Below are 22,678 nucleotides of genomic sequence, written 5' to 3' on the forward strand. Positions count from 1 at the left end.
AGTTTAGAAAACTACTGCTCAGCAATCTTCCAGGATAAATTAGAAAGGATCAGTGGCAAATACCTTCAAAATCAAGGGATGCAGCTTCCACATCATTGCATAAAAGAAAGATGTGATTTATTCAATAGCAGACAAAGGCAGAGTGGATGACCTTAGTTCACTCAGTAAAAGGGCAGCTCTTCACATGTACTTTTTCAGAAGGTAGTTGTATGTGGAAAGTACATGTAAGAGAGTGTAAATAGTGGAATGTATGTTCCTTATTTTCCTCTTGAAAGAAAAGAACTTCAGAAGAACAAAAATTCAACTAAATTTATTTCTTGCATAGAAGTAGAAGAAAAAAATTTTCCTGCATATTAGTCCTTGTGTTTTTTAATCCCATAGTATATTAGTTCATACAGAGTGTAATATCAACTACAATAAAAAATTCCTATTGGAGGGTATGACTTTATTTTAAATGAATGATGGAACTTTTGAGGAGGGAGATAAAAGGGAAGCCTTGTAGATATTAGATTTGGGCATGGATCTGTTTTCAAAATGATAGGCAAAAGTATATGTTAATGAAGATCTTTTCATTAGATCATTTCAAATTTCAGAAACAATCTGGTGACATACAAACCCTCAAAAATCTGTATTATTAACCACTAGCTGTTTGAGCAACAAAGTCAGAGTTGAGTGTGCTGAAAATAGAATGCCCCACTAGCATGCTTATAATATGTACAGCATTATATACATGAAGTATGCAATATATAAAAGAATCAGTTGCTTTATACCAACTTTCATTTCAAAGTCTATATTTTGCAGCTGAGTTCTGCAAAGCTTTCAAAAGCTGTCTTCCAAATGGAAGTACATCTATATCTTCATATGGAAAGCAATAAAGGCACATTTTCTTATGTAAAGAATGTGGAAACAGGTTTCATACTCTGGGTTGTCTGTTTTGACTAATTTTATTTTCCTTTCTTTACTACCTTTATATATGCAAAGCATAGAGAATTGGCAGAATATTTAGAGACAGCCTCATTTCTAATGGTGAACTCCCACTAGGCTTACCCTCTCCCTAAAAAATACACAGAGAAGATTCCTGAGGTCACAAGTGCTATCCAACAGAAAGGGGACAAATGGACACTCTAAGGAATCCTTGGCAATGGCAGCAGTAAATTGTAGTTACAATTAAAACTTCATTTTATTAAGAGAATATATGGTTAGTAGAGCACAGAATTTATGTTTATGGCACTAGTTCCCTACAAACAGATAGAATATAGCACAACTTATAACATTACTGGGTTTCAAGCTGCGGAAGCATGTCACAGGCAGGTGCCACTCATGCAGATGAGGTCAGTGCTTTGAAGACACATCCCAGAGACTCCAAAAACCTCCTTGGCTGTGATCCAATCTTACCTGTGAGCCTCTGTAAGAGCTAGGCTGAGCAGATGTGAAGTACCATGGATGTCCTCTCCAAAGGAGTGAAAAGGACTTCTCTACATTTTTCATCCTTAAAAAAACAAGGAGAAACATCCTATGCATGGGATACAGTGACAGAACACCACCTAGTGAACTCAACCGGTTCAGTTTTACCTCCATTAGCTCTTCCCTCTCTTTCAGAAAAAGAAAATACAGTACATGAAAATACAGCAACCCTTCATCAAGGAGTATCTACTCCACATCCCCTGAGTTTCTGGCACACACAGCAGGACCTAGGGAAGGAGTTCCAATCCAGAATGTGCGATTGCACAACTGAATTTGGGACAAGGCTAAACAATCAGAGGTTTCAGTTTCAAAAAAGCGGTTTCATCATTTTCTCAAGGCAGAGAGAATACTCAAATTGCCCTTCCCGATAGTTTCAGTAGTTTTTTGATTTATTAAGGTCCTTAGACAAAAATGAGATTCTAGAAAGCGCTTACCTTTGTGTCTCACCATCTTACAGTGTCCACAATACTGACAACAAAGGAGCAAGGAAAACAGCAAATTTTGATTGATTTACTAGCTATCTTTCAAGTTACCTGAGTGCTCCTTTTCTGTTTGGCTTGACATACATGATCATTGAGCATAATATAAAGGCAAAACATTAACCTCTTTTGCCTTGTGCATGTCAAGAATCAAAGTTAATAGGACTAGAACCAACGCCAAATAGCTGTTCTGATACGTAAAAACATTATTGGCACAAAGAATTGACCAATATGAATATTTCTGGGTTTTATTTGCTGAATACAATCCTCCTCAAAGAAGAGATCTTCTTGGCAAGAATTCCCTTAATAAATAATGACACTTCTAGAGCTTGACATTTTTGGCTTCAGTTGCAGGAGACATTTTTCCATTTTTGAGGGGGAAAAGTCACCCAGCCCCCATATTTTCTCAGTCAGCAATGTTTTCTCAGACTCTTCTAGTAAATCAGCCTTCCCGTGTTCATGTGGTTCTTACAGACAGTATCTCATTGTGTCCTGATTGCAGACAATTTATACTAATTTTTTCATAGATTCTGGAAAGAAACCCTTGTGTGACTGTGTAACAGGAGCAGTGGAAAAGGACTGGAATTTGCAGGAATTGTGAACAATTCTCTTCCAATTACACTCATGTAATTAAGAGTGTAATTTGAGGCACAGCTATTATGACCCAGAGCAGCAGGTTTGCTTTCTTACCTGCTTAGGTCATTTCCATCCCTCACTGTGTTTTGAAGATTTATGTCAGAACATCGAGTGCACGCATAGACAACCATTATCACCATGCTACTTGAGGATATTTTGCTGCATCCCACAACCCCCAGGTACAAAATGATGATGCCCAGGTTGCTTCTGCAGACCCAGTTGCACTTTTGGAAACATGTAATATTAAAACAGATCCCACTGTCCTGCTAGGCTGCACTGTCCAGCTTGCAGAGTACATAGCAACAAGTGGCCTGTTAAATGATGAAAAATCCTTTAGCTCCTGGCTTTAGATCTCTGGCCTCCCTGCCTGTACCCAGGGAGCAGTCTGGGGGGAAGTCTGGGAAAAGAAATTACATCAAAACCAGCTGTTACATTAAAGCTATTACCATTAAAGATGGACAACATGTTAACCAAAATAGGGTCTTTTTACAGTGTGGGCTTTTGCAATCACTGAGAGTCCAGAGCTGCTTCCTCCCCGCGCACACCAGCCGTCCCCCGCCCCCCCCCCCCCCCCCCCCGGTCCCCGCTTTCCCACTTTATGGAAACAGCAGTAAATGTCATTCTAAGATGTCCTATTGTCCCTCAAATTATGAGTACATCGTGTTTTATTGAAATCTCTTCTTTCTTCTTTTAATTTACTATGTTTCTCAGCTCTGAGCATTATGTGTTCCCAGCTTCACAGCACAGAAGTGATTCAGCACATAAGTCCTGCTTTTCAGTTGCTCTGACTGACATTTAGAGTTTGCTTGTATTGTAATTATGAATGATAATAAAATCTCTGATTTTCTTCTGGAAATTTATACACAGGAACATAGGAAATAATGTCTACATTTGCCTTGCTAGTTTCAGTGCTGGCACCTGAAATTATTTGAGGCACAAGTTAAAGTGGATTGTGCCCAACAGAGGATGTCAAATTTTACCATGGGAGGTTTCAAACACCCACTGTGCTGTTCATACACACCTGCATCCAAAACAGAGAAAACCAGCAAGCATCTCAGAATTGTAGAATTACTGACTCATTTATGTCGGACAAGACCTCTAACATCATAGAGTCTGTGCATTTACGCAGAGCTCACAAGCCCATCACTAAACTGTGTCCCCAAACAACACATCTACACATTTAGATCACTCTGGGGATGGTGACTTCAACATTGCCCTGAGCAGTCTGTGCCAGGGCTTGACAACCTTTCCAGTAAAGAAATTTTACTTGATTTCCTATCTCAACCTATTGTGGCCCAACTTGAGGCCATTTCCTCTTGTTCTATCACTTGCTGCTTCAGGGATTTGGCTGTCGTGCATAGAGGAGAAAACAAGGGAAGGAGCATGATGGTGGTGGAGAAGCTCAGAGAAGAATGCATGCTGAGAAGCACCTCTTAAGAGTCCTTCAAACCCAAAATAGTTGTCTGTAGAATATTTGAACAAGAGTAGAGATGGAAAGGACAGCTCCTGAGAAGGAAGTTCAAACTTTTTTCACCACTTCTATTTTCCTCACTTTCACCACTATCATCTCAAGGTTTTTCATCAAATCTCCACTTGTTGCTGTTTCCTCTAACACTCTGTGCTCTTTCTATGCCATTCCCTATCAAACTCAATTCTCCCTCTAATCAAATTCTATGTGGTAAACTAAAGGAAAAGAATAGTATTGGAAGTTCAACCAGAAATTTCAGTGAAGACATCGATTTATGGCCTTGTAAATAATCATTTTAAAAAGGTATTACTTTAGGTGACAGAGAAGAGTTGTTTTCAGCGAATGTTTGTCTAAAACCACCAACTGTGTCAGCTGTTGACGTTTGTGAAAAGTAGTTAAAAGTTGAGGAAATCTGGCAAGAGGAGGCAGCTACAACAGTTCATGTGAAGTCACATGATATTCCCAAAACACAGAAGAGACTGCCTCCTGTTGGTGAAGAAGAGATGGAGAGCAACATTTAGTCTGGAGTAAATATAACTGTTAATATAACTAGAGACCAAAATTAAGCCTATCTGTAGGTGTCTAGTAGCTGTCTCAGCAGTCTACTTACTTTTCCAAACCTGTCTAAGCTTACAATACAGCAATGTGCTCAGAGGAGCTTGATCTGTAAGAAACAGGCTCTTACTTTTTGTTATTCATTAGAATACAGGACTAAAGAGAATACTGTTTAACAGGACTTTGTGGTACTCCACTTGAGTAGCTGATGGGTCCTTCACTGAGATAGCGCAGGTCCACTTTTAGGAAGGACGACAGCCTACATTCAAGGAGAGATTTCTCATTCCTAGGTAAGCTGGGCGAAATTCCTCCTCTTCCAAATCATGATACTAAATTTCTAAAACTGAATATGTGAGTGGAGGATAGACAGTTTGATGGCTTTATGGACCAGTTGTGGTGGGTACGTTTTTGGAATAGCAATGGCCTGAGATCCTGCCCCTCATTTTTGTGAGTTCTATGCAAGCCAGTTCACTGGCCTAGGGCCAAATCTCTGCTACGTGTCACCCAAAAGTTGCCTATCCTCCTGTCCTCTTTCTTACTAATCCTAAGGATCTTCCTTTTCTGCCGTTCTACTAGGATAGAAAAGGAAGGGGCTAGGGGGCTCTATTACAACGAGTAATCAGGAAGATGGCTTTCAAAAAAAGTGGTCAGACACCACTTTCTGTTACTGTTTCTATTTTTCCCATCCTTAAAGGAGATGAGTTCTCAGATCATTGGTATTTCCTCTGACTCTCTCAGTAGGCTAACTGGAGCCTCACTTAAATACAGTTAAGCCCATTCCACACGCTTACTTGGAAATTTGGTATTTTGTTGGGAGGAATGGATGAGCTCTGAGTGTATGCACTAACATTTAGGCAAAGCAATGCACTATGGCTCACTCAACAAACAGAAAAGAGTTGGGCAAGAGAACAGAATTAAATTTTAGGGTTTAAAATGTATATATTATTGAGCTTTACAGATCTGAGTAGAAACAAAAGGTGTTTAGGTACCCAAAATTATTTTCTTACATTTCAAATCTCCTTGTAGGATCCAACTGAGCTGCCTTCACAAAGGACTCTTATTCTGTGTTTAGGATGACACTTCAGTAGGTATATGCATACATGGATTTTTCTCACTTTGTGAGAAAATGGATAAGAATACTTTCAACTTTTCTACCTACCAAGGAAACAGTTCTATCTGTAACAGCTAAAAGATATGCAGCTCCAGCTGGTTTGCAAAGTTACAAAGTGTGAAGGGAAGTTGAAAAACCCTATATGAGTTACATGTGGAAGAGCAGAAAGAAAGAAATGACAACTTGTGTTCATTTAAGAGAAACCTTAACAGCAAAAGGATAATTGTCTTGAGGTTTTCCTTCCCCAAGCTCGACATTTAACTGATTCTCTTCCCTTTTTTTAATTTTATTTTTTTCTTTTGTTTTGTTTTTTTTTTTTTTTTTTTTTTTTTTTTTTTTTTTTTTTTTTTTTTATTATTATTTTTATCATAGAAACCAAGACTGAGAAATATGCTTTCAGGAGTATATGTGCATATTTCCCAACAAATCAGGTAGTAGTGTCACTCCATTTATTTATTTGTTTTCAATCATTGTAAAAAATACCTTCCTTCTGGAAATGTGAAGGATAGCAAAATGATTGGCCAGGGAGACCAAATGCCCCTGTTTTGGTTTAGATCATTGTCTTGGTTTAGGAAGACAGGTATCTGCTAGGTAAAATTACAATCAGAGGCTCTTTGGCAAAGATTTGGGAAATAGGAATAGCAGTTCTTTACTAGTATGTAATACAAAGCAAACAAACACAAAAAAAACTCCCCCCCCCCCACCAAACAACTACAGCATTAATGACAAACGACAACAGTACCAAGAACCTTGAGGGCTTTGTTTCACAAAACCCAGGGCAGTTTGGTTTCGGTGTCCCTGCAGGATCCTCAGAGCACCAAGCTGGAACAGTGGAAAAGTCCCGGGCTGGTAGCTGGGATGGCAGGGTGTCCCGGCAGGCAGGGGCAGGATGTCCCGGCAGCGCAGGGAGTGCAGGGTCACGCTGCAGCAAGACGAGCAGCGCCGAAGAAGCTCGAAGGCGAGGCAGAAAAGCGGCCCAGCTTCTGCTCCGCGTGCTTTGCGGCGGCTGAGATCTTCGAGGAGCGGCCGACACGCGTCTCCCGAACGCCGGAAGAGGAAGAGCACGCCGCTGCCTCAAGCCCTGTCCTCTACCTGCGTTATCTCCCCCCTCTACCTTTTGTCTACCTCTTTGTTTCAGCCAAGCACTCTCAAGTATCCAACACCCGGTCCCCTTGGCAACCCGTGGGGAAAAAATTCCCCAGAGAAAGAAGGAACAAACCCAACCCCCAACAATCATTTATTTGAGGTTCGTTTTTGGGGACAGGAAGGTTTGTGAGCCATCTTCATTGTCACACCTCATAGAATTATGGAATCATCATGCAATCACTGAAACACAGAATAGTGTGGACTGAAAGGAACTATAATCATCACCTCTATCCAACCCCTCTGTCATGGGCAGGGTCACCTTCCACTAGACCAGGATGCTCTAAGCCCCTTCCAACCTGAATTTAAACATTTCCAGATGTATAAATTCCCTGTGCCAATGTCCCACCCTCCTCACAGAAACAAATTTCTGCCTAAAACTCCCCTCTATTATTTCAAAACCATTCCCTCCTTATTCTATCACTATTTTCCCATGTAAAAAGTTGCTTTTCACCTTTTTTAGAAACTCTCTTTAATAACTGAAAGACCATATCTATCTTACTTCCAGTTTGCTTCAAAACTCTCCGTCAGCCCTCAGAGTCCAGCTACCTGGTGCATCACTAAAAATGATGCAATCACAAGACCAGCAGGTAAGACCTGCTTTCTTCCCCCAAAGACCTGTGATGACCTCTGACACAATGTCGGGCTCACAGCTGAAACTGAAGGCCGAAACAATTTCATTCTGTAAGAGGACAATGGGCACAAGCACTGCTTCAGAGAAATGCTTCTGCCTAGATGCCAAAACTGTGAGAACCTGTGAAGAAGCAATGTCAAGGCCAAGATGTATTGCTCTGCTGAAGCTAAACAGGCCCATTAATACTACTCCTGAAGTAATAATTAATAATAATTAATATTTATTACTACTCCTGAAGTCTTCTAGCACCTCTTTTCGTCCACAAACCTGTCCACTTTCAGAATGTGCTAAATAATACGAAAGACAGAATTTTCCAGTGGCCTCCTTGGTGATGCACCGGCTAGAGAAATACTCATCACAAAATTCTTAATTGTTCCGTGGACGTTGTTTTTGCAAAGCAATATTGGCAAATCTTTGATTTTCTTTTCTGTGCTGAACGACCTCTGTGATTTCCCTATATAGTTTCTAATCATCTAAGCAAAATATTCCCAGTGTTGCTCCTCTTCCTCATAGGAAATTTAACTTTCTGAGGTGGATTAAAAAGTCAGTAGTCCGTGGAAGTCTAAAGTGATCAGCTAAGCATTAGCATACACAAGTGGCAGAAAAATAATTAAGTAATCCATTGCAGAAAAAAGTCAACTAGGATTCTCTAGTTGAAAAGCAGAAAAAACCCCAGTTCTGACTCAGTACACTGAAAGTACTGAGTTTTTCTATTGATGCCACCGGATAAGAGCTCTAACTTATTTATTTAGCAAGGTCATGGGGTAATTGCATATTTCAGACTGATGTCAGCAAAGTCAATATCTGTCTTCTGAATTCACCATTGTTTCAATTCACTCCTGTCTAATTCATCTCAGAATTGCCCACACATTGTTCCCAACTCGTCAAGAAATGCAATTAACAATTAAAAGGGGAGTAGCCTCTCGACAAATAATTCCACTTAACCATGTTAGACATAAGCTATTAATCGTATTTGCAAAATAGTGGGTGATGAACTAATGAAATACTTCATTCTGTCATGTAAGACAAAATTTCATCCCAGTTCAAGACAGGAATATCGTCTCAGAGACCGTGCTGCCAAAATGGAACTTTTCCTGATACGTAATGATTCTGTGACAGTTCTGTGTTTCCAGTTAAGGTACTGATGCTTTGGAGTGGCTACCTGGAACAGAGTAGGGGCCCAGAACTGGCACAGCACTCCAGCTGTGCCCGCAGCGCTGCCCAGCACAGGGGGACGGTCACTGCCCTGCTCCTGCTCTTCCCCTATTGCTGACACAGGCCAGGATGCCCTTGGCCTTCCTGGCACGCTGGGCTCACATTCTGCTGCTCTTGACCCGCACCCCTGCCTCCTTTTGTCCCACCCACCTCTCCTGGCACACAGGTGCACGTTTGCTATAAAATACAGCCTACAGAATTTCAACGTGTCCTTCCTGTTCTTAGCAACACAAGACAACAGGCAAGGACCTGCAGCTTCATCCCCGCTCCAGGCTCCAATGCACTTTTCAATGCTGTAAGACTTCACCACAAAATGGAGCAACAGAGACTTGCTGCTTCTGCCTTTTGCCTTACGAGAAGGATTCAGAGCCATATGGTTGCTTTCTTTTGTCACACGGGACAAAAGTGGCCCCACAGCTTCATGGACAACACAATCACCTCCTTGCAGCTTATCAAAAGCCAGAAGACTCTGTAGAAGTGAAGAACGACTCGAGAAAACTGCAGAACACTTCCACAAGTCAAACACAGGTCCCAAATGGGAAAACAAGCAAACAAAACCTTGTGACCTCCAGAAGGAGCCCCTGCACCCTTGGGCTATTGCGCTGCAGAAGACATGACACAGAGCTTCACTGAGCCAGATGCTCACATGGAGCACCAGCCCTTTGGTGCCTCAACATGGCAGATCAAAGCCCATTGCCCAGCTGTCACTGGCTGGGGCAAATGCTAGGTCCTGGCAGGACTGCAGCACTCAGCATCCTTAGCCAGCAGCAGCAAGTGCTGGCTGGGCAGAAACTTGCACCTCTGCCTTGCACTAAAGACAGCACCCTCCAGAACTGGCATTTACTATCTCAGGAAAATCTGACTCTGCTGTCACCACAGCTGTAGGGTTGTGGTAACTTTGCTCATTTTGCTCCTCTTTGGCCTCTTCTCCAGCAGAAGGGAGAGCCATCAGCACAGCAGGTGGCTGAGGAGCTACCAGTAACTGTAGCAATGGATCTGCAGCAATGGATCCGCACAACTTGGAATACAAAGTGCTCCAGCCGAACTACCACCTAGAGATATTAGTTACAAGTATCAGCTCTTTGGGAATATATCAAGGCCACAGAGACACAAACTGTTCTAAAAAGAAGAGGAGCCTGGGAAATTGAATACCAGGACAAGAAGAATGAGATAGAGGCCATGAAGGCTCGGAATTATAGCCAATCAAATTGCCTAAGGGACGTGTGCTGAGCAAACAAAGCAGACGAACCGATCAAGAAAGGCATGAAGGTGTGAACAGTGGTCTTACAATCTATAAACATAGTGTAATGTAAATATGAAATGGCTTCTGCAGAAATCTAATTGGTTCTGTTGTTCAGAGGTACCGAGCTCCCACAAGTATCATTCAGATGTATTTGCTGGCAGCCAGAAATGAAAATTCAGAACTCAAGCTGAAGCCCCAAAGAGCAGGGAGATGCTCGAGGAGGCACAACCGTTGTTTCAGCAATTCAGCAAGTGAGCAAGTCCTTCAGTGAAAGGAGCCACTCCCCTCCTTGCCTTCCTTCTGGCAGCTGAGAAGGACAAAGACTGTCCCAAATGCAATTGGCAGGCTGCCACAAGTCTGTGCTTCTTGTGTCTTTTCAACACAGCTCTAGCCAAAGCTGCAGCCACAGCTGACACAGAGAGGAAAGCCCCCGAGAGCAGCAGAGTCTGTGGGGGCTGTTGACATTTACCTCTCCTCCTGTGGCAGTGTCGAGTGCTCTACAAACCTCTCCAAAAGTCCTAGAAACAAAAGAGCAGCAAAGAAAGGAGAAACCGTTTAGACCTTGGAGTGAAAGCCAGCCCAGACTGGAGATCTCTGCTGGAAATGCCTAGAACCTGCAGGATGCAGAAGGGCTCTGTCAGAAGGCAGATGATGCATTTTGCTCTCAAGTGCATGGCCACTGGGCCTGAAGCATTGAGGATTACTGCCTCAGCTCAGAAAGAGGGTTTCTTCTTTCTTCTCAGGTTTCAGTCTCTAACTTATGCAGTTCTAATCCTGACCATGGAGGATTTCCTTCAGCAAACTCTTGGAAAGAAGGCTATGGCAGAGGGTAGGTTTCTCTTTCAGGCAAGCAAGATCCTTCTCCCTCTGGTATTGTGGCCAGCTGATTATAGATATACAAAAATGCAAAGGAAATTAACACAGAGCTGTCCCATGCTTGAGAGACCAGGAGATCAACCAGGTCATATTCCTTGCTCCAGGCAAGGCCTTGGCAGTGTGACAATTTGACAATTTGACAATGTCTTCTGGTCATGCTTACAAACTCTGACTGATACTGAGAGATGGGACAATCTATCCTCAGTGTCTGAACATTTTTGCAGCTTGCCTGACTTCAGACTTGATAGATATTCTACCAGGAAAACACCTGGCCCATGGTTTTGTGGTTGGACTCATCCACTGCTGATATTTTTGACTTTGATTTATTCTGTCATAGGATTTTCCATGCTCACAATTGTCACTGAGGAAAACAAAACTCAAGATGCTGACTTTCAAGCAGAGATCCCAGCTTCCAGGAGACACCTAAAAAGGCAGCCCCATTGCTGGGGCTCTGAACCCTTTGTGGTGAGCTGGGTAACAACAACCAAAGAACAAGACAGACAGATCTGAAGCAAAAATGGCCAGCAGAGACTGATTTTCTACACAGGTTCCTATGGGGAATCCTAAATGTCCCTGTGATATCAGACTGAGGAGGAACATTTGGTCCAGCTACGCTGCCACGTGCACACAAGACACCGTCCCTCAGACAAGAAATACACAAGACGTACTCAGTAGCTCCAGGGAGTCCTCCTCGATCTGCTGTTGCTGAGCAGCAGCTGTGTCAGCGCTGCAGATGAACCGACTGCCCGGGCTCACCTTCTCGGCTTGGGGAGCAAAGGCTCCTTGACACAATGCTCCTGCTGCAGCAGGTTTGCTGCAAGAGCCTGTGTAGATCTGGGAGAAGAAATGAGTTTGGTTCAGAAAGGTGGCTGGCAGAGATGACCCTGAGATGCCGTTCCAAATGCAAGCCCTTAGGAAGATGCTGTCAGCCTGCCACACGCAGGGCTCTTAAAATGGATTTTTTGCACGTCCACTTCCATTTGACTGGATGGGCCAAAGCCAAAGGCTGGTTTTACTGGAGTTCATGGCCAGATTCATCTTCCATTTTCAGAGATTTTCTGAAGGACGACTGCCACAAGGACCATTCCACTTCATCCCAAGGGCTCCTTTCCCCCTCCAAGGGCTGCAGACACACTTGCAGCTCCCGGTTCAAATGTTCTACCTCCCCCCACGGAGTGCTCTTGTCCTCCACCACGTTCAGGTCATTCTCAACCGGCAGCACTTCTGGTGGAGGCAGTTCCTGCGGCTCACGCCGATCCTAGGGCTCCTCCTTGTCACTCATTTGCAGGAGGCCTTTGCAGGCTGCCTGGCCAGATGTCAACACTTCCACCTCGAGTCAAAAAGAACAAAGCAGTCAGAGACTACAGCTTGTCCCTCTTAGCCAAGAGTCATCAGCTGTGAGCAAAGGGAAAGAAGAGATTTACAAGGGCTACAGACAGCTTGTTTCCATCCTCCATCTTGGGCACCATGTTCCACTGTTAGAACACCACAAGAAACGAGGAGAGCGAGAAGAGGCCAGCAGGAGTCAGTTTGGATGACTGCTGGCCAAAAGGCCAAAGGACTACTTCCATTGTCCAGGGCAGCAGTTGAGATTCAAGATACCAGGAAATGTCCTTCAGAATGGCTGCCACAGACACTACAGCAGGATGGCCCTCAGAGGCATCACCCCATTTGCCTGCTGCTCTGCAGTGGAAAGGCAAGAAGGGCAGAAAGCACCAGCTTGGTGACTGTGGCAGTTATTGCTGTTTCACTCACTTGCTTTTGAAGACTTTGATGGAAGGCATTGAGTATGTCTCTCATTGTTTCCATTTCTTGCTCCATCCTCTTCTCTTTTGCCTTGACCCTAGCCTCCATTTCCTGCAGCCCTGCTTGCAGCTGTTCCTTGTCATTCTGAAGATAAAGTGAGAGAGGATGTTTCCTCATTGGAGTAGCTTCACCTCTCTCACTCACTTGAGGTTGTTGATGTCCCCTCTGCTGATGGAGATTCATCTCCTCTTGAGGATGAATCTCCATCATGTCTTCTGTGTTCCTCCTCTTCACTGCCTTGATGTCACTCTGAGCTTCAGGCAGCTCTGCTTGTGGCCCTGCCTTGATATTCTGCACACACAAACGCAGAGCAAGTGACAGGGAGCTGCCATCAGCTTTTTCCTCTTTCAGCCTCAAAATCACATTCACTCAGCCACTTCTTTCTGTGTCCCTGCCCACCTCTGCTTCCACTGCCAACCTCCTTTCCCAGTGCCGATCTCTGCACGTGACAAGGCTCGGTGCTTTCTGTGCCTCTGGCACTCCTGGTCTCCTCAGTCCCAAGAGCTCTGTTTTATGCCCCTCTTCCTGCCCTTCACTCTGTCATCTGCGGAGCCAGGCTTACCTCTTCATTCTCCTGTGGTTCTTCCACCTGCTGCCTGAGCTGCTCTTCCTGCTCTTGGGCTGGCAACAGCTCTCCCTGAGTCTGGCATGGCATCTCTGAGAGCGCAATCTGCTCATGCCTGTTGTCTGGCAGGAGCTGCACAGAAAGCAAGAGAAGATGGCTTTCAACTTCCCATACAACATCTGTGGGCAGGAGGAAACCCCAGGGACAGAAAGCACCATTTCTAGAGCCCTGGCAGGGCAAAAGTCCCATCAAGATGAGGACACCAGAATAAACAGACGAGTGGGATTCTGGGCCAGGTTTGCCTATGATGCCAAGGTCCTCATATGAAGGTGAATGGTGCAAATTGTCCCACTGGTCCTGTTTCTGGCTCTTTCTAGGAACCAGAGGGACCCTGATTGAGCCTGTGCAGCACTAAGCTTGGAAAGTCATGGTTCATTGATTTTTGGTTTGTGTTTTTTTTTTTTTCCTGTGGACAGCATCCGTTTGTAAGATCAGGAAATTCAGCATTCACCCTGACACCGCTGACCACGGCAGTGAAGAAAAAGGAGGAGAAGAAGAAGAAGAAGAAGAAGAAGAAGAAGAAGAAGAAGAAGAAGCAGAAGAAGACATGAATGTGACATTCATGTAAAGACTTTTCATCTCCATAACCGGCTTAGAGTAGGCTTGTAGAGTAGGATTGTAGAAAAGGAGTATAAGGAAATAAAATTGCTGAAACTTAAGCTCATCTGGAAGATTCCGTTCTTTCTCTCCCTGTCAATAAGTGCAGCTTTTCTGTCTGAGTGTTCCGTTGTCTGTTGAAGGTGCAGAGTGACATTGACGGCTTCTTTGGTGTGCCTTGAAAGTGGGGAAGGCTCCGCTTCGATCATCCTCTCCAGACCACAGTGCCTTTGGAATACGGCCCACTGACCGTATTTTGCACACCTGTGGTACTTCAATTTGAGGCAGAAAGGACAGTGGCATTGGCAGGCAAAACCAAAGGAGGAGTGGGGCAGCCAAAAGATCCTGTGCACATGCAGGTCTTCAGCTGTGACTCAAGAGCGTTTGGGTTCGTGCCATTTGGATTTGTATCCCGAAGTGCAATCTCTTTGGCTGCAGGAGAGTCTTGCTCAAGTGAGAAATCAGCAAGATCAGTGAGAGTGCTCTGAGAGGTTTCCTCTGGTGCAGAGCTGTCAGCGTCTGTGAGGTGAGGGCGGACGCAGTCTCGCCCAGGGCGGAGGCCCCTGGCAGAGCCCGGAGCAGCCTGAGCCTGGGCAGAGGCAGGCTGCAAGGAGGCCCTTGTAGCCTGGGAGCAGGCGAATGCTCCGCTCTCAGAGCCCGGCTGGCAGCCGGCCGCTCCCGAGGGGAAGCGTAGCCCAGCTGGGCACAGCACAGACGGGTGGCATCGGCCGTCTGCAGTCTGCACAGGAGCAGAGAAAGGCAAACGGCAGCCGAGGGCTGCAGGCCTGGCTGAGGATTCCCACTCTTGTGCCGGCTGCCCTGGAACTCCTGGCAAAGGGGAGCAGTGTGTGCAGCACTCCGGGCACAGGGGAGGGAGCCGGGCTGCTCCGCAGGCTCCAGCACAGAGTAGTGTCCTCCAGGCACGGCGCTTCTGCCGAGGGAACCGAGGTTGGCGGGCGGCAGGGACAGCTTGCCCCAAGGGCCAAACACACACACCCACTGCAATGGAATGCTGCTTTTTATTGCCTTTCCCAGCCCAGGGTGAACCATGTGCCCTTTCCCTTTGGCTGGGTACTGGGGAACTTTTATTCTCTCCTGACTGCCTACCTTTCTGTCCCCTCCCCTCTTCTACTACTTCCCTTTTGGTCTGGGCTTCAAGCTGGCCCCTCTCCCAGCTCCCAGCAAAAGCCAACAAATTAACTAGAACAAATCCAAGCCATAAATAACAGTACCTAGAACCAACAATTTTCATTCATTTTTGTAATCATCTTCCGGCTGCAGCAAAATATTACCCTGTATCTCACAGAGGGAATCGGGGATGAGCCTGTGGCTTGCGCTTGAGCAGGGAACTGATTTGGATGGGAGCAGAAGGCTTTCAGTAGGTGACTGGTGTTTTCTTGATTAATTTCTGAAGGAAAGACACAACGTGGCTTCAGTCAGCAAACACCTTTTCAAGGTGCAGTGACAAAATGCTTGGGAGCAATTCCCAGAGAAGGAAGGTGCTGAGAAAATCTTGAACTGAAAGAAATCAGGAATTCCCTTAGCATTAACAGAGAGAGTTGAGCTGTCTATTTCCTCCAGTGCACTTATTAATGTGTGCAAGTGGCTACCTTAGCCTTGAGAATGGAGTAGTCCTCCTAAAAGGTAGCGGGAATGCATTCAAGGGGAAGCAAGTGGTTCTAGGAGGCTCTTGAGCATCAGAGGAGAATTTGAGGAATGGGATGTTCCCCGAATGACCACCAGAGATCCTTAAGAGAGCCCTACTCTCTCGTTCTTCACTTCTGAGACGTGATTTAAATTTGTCCAATAATTTGAGGGAATATTTAGCCTGTGAGTTTCTGCAAAGTAATGAGTAGGTCTTATTTCCATGGTTACAAATCAGTAGGTGAGATTTCTGAGTGAGCACATGTTAGAGAAGTGATTCCCCGCACAGGCAGCACTGAAATAAAGTCATGCCTCCTTTCTCACACTGAGCTGGCACCGGGGACTGGGCCCTGCTTGGGAACTTCCATTTTAGTCCCTTCTATTGAAAGGTGAGAATGAAACTTCTTCCAGCCGTTTCCCTCTGGTTTCCATTCTTGGGGGCCAAAGCTCTGTGCTGCAGGTGGCCCGGGTGTGTGCAGAGCAATGCAGCCTCCACAAAGCCCTTGGTTTCCCCACAAGCCATCATGATTTCTTGCCAGGTGTGCCCAGCTGTGGCAGGAGAAAGAGCCCGCAGCGCAGTGGGCGCCGTGCCCTGCCCAGCCGGGGCACTCTGGCACAGAGCAGCAGCAGTGCCGGCACCTTTCAAACCACTCCTGCCTTGGCTTCGCCTGGGACACAGAAGCCTCTGGAAAGCAGCACCACATGTCGCATTCCCGGCTTGGAGCAGCTGCTGCTGGTGGGGGGCAGACCTGGCCCCTTGTATCGCTTCCAAGTGGGAATCCAGGTGGAGACAGAGACATACATACAGAGAAAGCCCGGGCTTGTCCAAGAAGTGGGCAAATGTATGGGGGAATGTGTTAGGAATCATTTCAACTGTTGTGCCAACACTGCCTGCTCTCCTTTTCTCTCTTCACATTTCCTCTTCTTTTCCATCTCACATTTCCCCCCCTTCCCACTCACAATTCTCACAGTTTTCCTGTCGTGTTTCCCTCCCAGTTTTCTCATTTCCCCCACCCTGTTCAGCTCACTTTCCTCCTGCTTTATCTCTCATCTTTTCCCACCTTCCCACTCTTGCCTGGTTTTTTCTTCCCTCATGCTTCTCACCATTTTTCCCTCACTTACCCTGCCCTTTTCTCCCCTCACATTTCTCTTCTTTTCTCCGTCATATTTCTCAGTATTTTCTCTTCTCGTTTCTCACTTTCACCCTCCGGTTTCTCGCCCTTTTCCTCTCACATTTCTCACACTTTTCCCCTCACGTTTAGCATTCTTTCCCCGTCACGTTCCTTTTACTTCTCCTCTTGCATTTTGTGCCCTTTATTCACTCCTGTTTTCTGCCACTTTTCCCATCAAACTTCCCACCTTTCTTTCCCCTCATGTTTTCTGCCTTTTTCTGCCCTCTGGTTTCTCACTCTTTTCCCTGCAGGATTCTCACCATGTTCCCCTCACGTTTTCTGCCCCTTTCTCTCTCTTTGCCAGTCAAGTTTCTCACTCTTTTCCCCCCACATTTCCTTCCATGTTTTCCCCCGAGAGTTCTCACGCTTTTCCCCTCATGTTTTTAGAATTTTCCCATTGTATTTCCTGCCTTTTCCTCCTCTCACCTTCCTCTCCTGTTTTCGCTCACATTTTTCACCATTTCCCACTCAGGTTTCCTTCCCTTTTCTTCCCTCACACTTCCCTCCTTTTTTCATTCACATTTCTCACACTTGTCACCTCACGTTTGCTGCCTTTTTTTCCCCTCACATTTCTTAAGCCACTGCTTCCTGTCAGTGACTGTTCCTCTTCAGAAGCTGAGGGGCTTCTCTTCTTTCCTCCTGTCATCCCCTACTCCAAATAATGGGCGCCAGAGCAGCGCTCCAAGAAGCCCCTGCCTGTGCGTCTGCTGAACAGAATGTCGCTGCTCAGCTTGAAGAATCCCATTAAGAACAACCTCAGCTGCACTGCACTTCCTGCTGCAGTTTTGATTAGTGTTTCAATTCTATAGGGTCTTCACAGTGTTCTAAATAAAGAGGTACCCCGAGGGATACACATGGCAGGTGAGCAGCCACTGCACCATCCGCCCCAAGCGGATCCCATCTCCGTTTTCATCACCTCACAGTCACTGTGACTCCTGCCTGGACGAAACCACTTGTGATGCTTCTTGATGCTAAACCAAGTCCATCTGCACAGGAAATGCTTTTGGCCCTCTCCTGGAAAAAAAAGAAAAGTTTTTATTTGAAAACATTCAAACCCCGGAGTTTCTTCCTCTGTTCACCTATTTGAATTGCCTCGACATCCAAATACTGCCAGCCGCCGTTCCAAACTGGCTGGTCTGTGTTGGTGTGCGCAGAGCAGAGGTGCCACGCCGTCTCCGTTTCCCGGGTGTCTGTTAATGTCCATTTCAGCAGACGGCTGAGGGCTCGGCCTGCCCCAGCCGCCATCTTGTGCGTGGCTGCCTCTGCTCTCTGGCCTCCATCTTGGGCGTGGCTGCTCCAGCCCCGGCCGCCATGTTGTTCTTGGCTGCCTCAGCCCTGGCTGCCATCTTGTGCATCCACCTAGTCCAACTCTGAAACAAACGTGTCGCTGTTTTGCCAGCAGTCAGCACCAGAGACGCCAACACCAGCGTAAGGAGTAAGCGGCTTTTACTGGAGTGCAAAGCAGCAAAGGAGTACCAGAGGATAAGCTAAGCAATGCACCTGATTATTACAGCAGAAGACTGCCCGTAGGGATTAAGAAAGGTACATCGACAGTTACCCATATGCTTTGCCATCCTCCTGACACACTCGTCAGCTGGCGAGCCCCTGTCACACCAAAGGATTGGAAATGCACTCCCAGTAGCCAGGGATTCCTATGCAGCTGGCCCACCCACAGGCCAGGCCGCAGACTTTGCTGTTAGAGACCCCAGATTTTATTCTGTTGAATAAACAAGCTACCAAAACTTTTAGTGCAGGAACATCTGATTTCATCCTTCTCTTGGCCCGGGCTCAGAGAGGAACCAAGGCAGTTTGCTTTGACCATATATCTTCAAACAAGACCACACAGATCTGATTCTGTGGCCTTGTCTGGCTTCTAAGTGTGGAAAGGTAAATACCTGTTGCACTACCAACCGGATTCATCTATCATCCCGGTAACGGTCCTGCCTGTTTTGTTTATGAGCCAATATAAATACAATGTTTGGTTGGAAGGGTCGTCCGGAGGTTAGCTTTGGCTTAGGGCCTGTTGTTGAGTTTTTAGTACTTCACCAGAATTGTCTTTTTACAGGCAGTGGTGCTGTCCCCTCGGCTGCAATGGCATCTTCAGCTGGTCCCACAGGGATTGCCAACACTCTGGTTGTGCTGCACTCCTTGTGAGCGGAGTCGTCAGTCTCTTGGGTGAGCAGATTCTCTGTCACGGAGTCCAAAATTCTGCTCTGGGATGCACCAAGGTAACAAGAGGAAAGCGCTTCTGCAGTTCTGACATGGAAATTGTCCTGCTGCGTGGGCTTTGCTGTGAGTCTGAAACACAGCAGCTCTCTGGCCTTTCGGTGCTGCTGGCTGAGCTAGCTGCTGCCTACTCAAGGCTCAGGTAGGCACCTGAGCTGCCTCGCCGCACTGCAAAATCCATCTCAGTGCTCATGGCACGCCCAGATGCCTCATCTCAGTGGAAGTCCCACCGGCAGTGTCAGAGCAGCGGCTCCTCGGCATTGGTGCTGCCTGTGCTCTCTGCCCTGGCCCTGGCCCTGGCCGTGGCAGTGCTGGCCCTACTGCCATGCATGCACAGGGAATGGGAACTGCTGCCTGACGTTTTTCAGCTGCGCCACTGCTGCTGCTGAAGACACCTCAATGAATGGATTAGTGGGGTTGTGGGCCATATGAGCCTGTGATAGCAAGGTCCTGGACATGAAGGCAGAGGTGCAGAGTGTCCTGCCAGTCCTATTTCAGCGTATTTCTGGGAACCAGGGAATCCCTCTTGATCCTATGAGGCACTGAGTTTGCAAAGTAATGGTTCCATTGTTGCTGTTGTTGTTGCTGCTGCTGTTGTTGTTCTTGTTGTTTTCCCTTTGTGCTGCATCCCTATTTGATGCCAGCCGAGCCTCTCTCCAGATGGGCATCTCTGATCATTGCAGTGAAGCAATGCAGGCAGTTCAGGAGGTGATGACGACCATTTCAGGATGACTCTCTCCAGTTCAAGACCTGAGTGGGAGTCAGAATAAAAACTCTATCAAACCTCAACTCCATTGGAAGATTCCCTTCCTTGTCACCCTGTGAATAAGGTCTACATGACCTTTCTGAATTGTCCATTGTCTTTTCAAGATGGAAAATCCTGTTGATGGTGATTTTGGTTCAGTTAGGAATTGCGGAATGGTCTCCTTCTAATGCCAACACGATTTCTGCTTTTCTATTTCCTTCATATATATTCCTACCTCTGTCGACTACTGTTGTATAGTTATATAGTTCCTAGGTAACTTCAGTACTTTTCCTCCTCTGATAGGCAGAAAGACAAAACACATTCCAAAGTCTCCTATCTGATCTTGCCTCCTCTAGGAGCAAAGGTTGAAACAGCAGTACTGATAGGCAGTACAGCTAGGAGCAAGAAAGAGGGGCTCCAGAGGAGGTGGGAACAAAGCAGGGATATTTCCTCATTTCTTGTGCTGCTAATTGAGAATTCTTGTCAATTATGCTAATGTTCCACACTTGTAAAACCACATTTGCCCTATGTGGGGCGGGTGTTTTTCCATACCTGCCCCTGGAGGCCTCCAGTTAAAGGCCAGATTTGATATTACCTGCTATAGTAATGTGGCAAAAGTGGGTTGTTTTATTTTTCAGTCATTAGGGCACCACTTCCTCCACACTGCGGTGCCTTTGGAATATGGCCCATCCGCCCTTGTTTGCACAGCTCTGGTCCTTCTACATGAGGCAGAAAACACATTTCCAGCCAAAAGCCCACAAGGAGTGGGGCAGCCAGAGCATTCTGTGCAGTTACAGGCCTGCAGCTGTGACTCGAGAGGGTTTTGGTTGCTGCCTGCTGTGGCAGGTGCGTCTCCTCTGTGACTGCCTCTGCTCCTGGCTGCCCATGGATAGCAGGTACAGGGTTCTGCAAGGAGAATGGAACAGGTTGGTGATGTCTGCTGGCAAGAGAGTGCAGTGGAAAAGATTGGGGAAATGTTTGACCTTAACAAACTGTGAATTCCTTAAGCTTTACCAGACAGTTCTTAGTCCTGTATTCCCTCTTAGCAGTGCAAGTGGTTATCTGAGGTGGGAGAATAAAGAGAGTGGGCCTGCTGAAAAGATAGCTGCAATGTATTTAAGGGGAAGAAATTTGTTTTCAGAGGCTCTTGACCATCAAAGGAGAATTTGAGGCGTGAGATCTTTCCCAAATGACCACCAGAGACTTTTAAAGCGACCTCTATTCTGATGCAATTAATTTTGTGGAAATGATTAAATATATGAAACTGTGTGCAGGGGGTTGGGGTGATGCCTCTGAGGGCCATCCTGCTGTAGTGTCTGTGGCAGCCATTCTGAAGGACATTTCCTGGTATCTTGAATCTAAACTGCTGCCTTGGACAATGGAAGTAGTCCTTTGGCCTTTTGGCCAGCAGTCATCCAAACTGACTCCTGCTGGCCTCTTCTCGCTCTCCTCGTTTCTTGTGGTGTTTTAACAGTAGAACATGGTGCCCAAGATGGAGGATGGAAACAAGCTGTCTGTAGCCCTTGTAAATCTCTTCTTTCCCTTTGCTCACAGCTGATGACTCTTGGCTAAGAGGGACAAGCTGTAGTCTCTGACTGCTTTGTTCTCTTTGACTCGAGGTGGAAGTGTTGTCATCTGGCCAGGCAGCCTGCAAAGGCCTCCTGCAAATGAGTGACAAGGAGGAGCCCTAGGATCGGCGTGAGCCGCAGGCACTGCCTCCACCAGAAGTGCTGCCGGTTGAGAATGACCTGAACGTGTTGGAGGACAAGAGCACTCCGTGGGGGGAGGTAGAACATTTGAACCGGGAGCTGCAAGTGTGTCTGCAGCCCTTGGAGGGGGAAAGGAGCCCTTGGGATGAAGTGGAATGGTCCTTGTGGCAGTCGTCCTTCAGAAAATCTCTGAAAATGGAAGATGAATCTGGCCATGAACTCCAGTAAAACCAGCCTTTGGCTTTGGCCCATCCAGTCAAATGGAAGTGGACGTGCAAAAAATCCATTTTAAGAGCCCTGCGTGTGGCAGGCTGACAGCATCTTCCTAAGGGCTTGTATTTGGAATGGCATCTCAGGGCCATCTCTGCCAGCCACCTTTCTGAACCAAACTCATTTCTTCTCCCAGATCTACACAGGCTCTTGCAGCAAACCTGCTGCAGCAGGAGCATTGTGTCAAGGAGCCTTTGCTCCCCAAGCCAAGAAGGTGAGCCCGGGCAGTCGGTTCATCTGCAGCGCTGACACAGCTGCTGCTCAGCAACAGCAGATCGAGGAGGACTCCCTGGAGCTACTGAGTACGTCTTGTGTATTTCTTGTCTGAGGGACGGTGTCTTGTGTGCACGTGGCAGCGTAGCTGGACCAAATGTTCCTCCTCAGCTTGATATCACAGGGACATTTAGGATTCCCCATAGGAACCTGTGTAGAAAATCAGTCTCTGCTGGCCATTTTTGCTTCAGATCTGTCTGTCTGGTTCTTTGGTTGTTGTTACCCAGCTCACCACAAAGGGTTCAGAGCCCCAGCAATGGGGCTGCCTTTTTAGGTGTCTCCTGGAAGCTGGGATCTCTGCTTGAAAGTCAGCATCTTGAGTTTTGTTTTCCTCAGTGACAATTGTGAGCATGGAAAATCCTATGACAGAATAAATCAAAGTCAAAAATATCAGCAGTGGATGAGTCCAACCACAAAACCATGGGCCAGGTGTTTTCCTGGTGGAATATCTATCAAGTCTGAAGTAAGGCAAGCTGCAAAAATGTTCAGACACTGAGGATAGATTGTTCCATCTCTCAGTATCAGTCAGAGATTGTAAGCATGACCAGAAGACATTGTCAAATTGTCAAATTGTCACACTGCCAAGGCCTTGCCTGGAGCAAGGAATATGACCTGGTTGATCTCCTGGTCTCTCAAGCATGGGACAGCTCTGTGTTAATTTCCTTTGCATTTTTGTATATCTATAATCAGCTGGCCACACTAACAGACGGAGAAGAATCTTGCTTGCCTGAAAGAGAAACCTACCCTCTGTCATAGCTTTCTTTCCAAGAGTTTGCTGAAGGAAATC

At 46.2% G+C, this 22,678-nt stretch overlaps 1 protein-coding gene across 1 annotated transcript in view; it reads left to right on the top strand.

Moving 5' to 3' along the window:
- LOC136303897 (transient receptor potential cation channel subfamily M member 8-like) overlaps positions 1-13,806 on the top strand; it is a 36,461-nt gene extending 22,655 nt beyond the window's left edge. The window contains exon 4 of the mRNA XM_066207597.1: positions 13,672-13,806. Within this exon, the coding sequence (XP_066063694.1) occupies positions 13,672-13,806 (135 nt within the window). The remainder of the gene's footprint in view (positions 1-13,671) is intronic.
- Positions 13,807-22,678: the final 8,872 nt, after the last annotated feature.

This window comes from Chamaea fasciata, unplaced genomic scaffold (genome assembly GCF_029207755.1).
Source record: "Chamaea fasciata isolate MVZ Bird 193981 ecotype frontalis unplaced genomic scaffold, bChaFas1.0.hap1 SCAF_42, whole genome shotgun sequence".
Taxonomy (NCBI): Eukaryota; Metazoa; Chordata; class Aves; order Passeriformes; family Sylviidae; genus Chamaea; species Chamaea fasciata.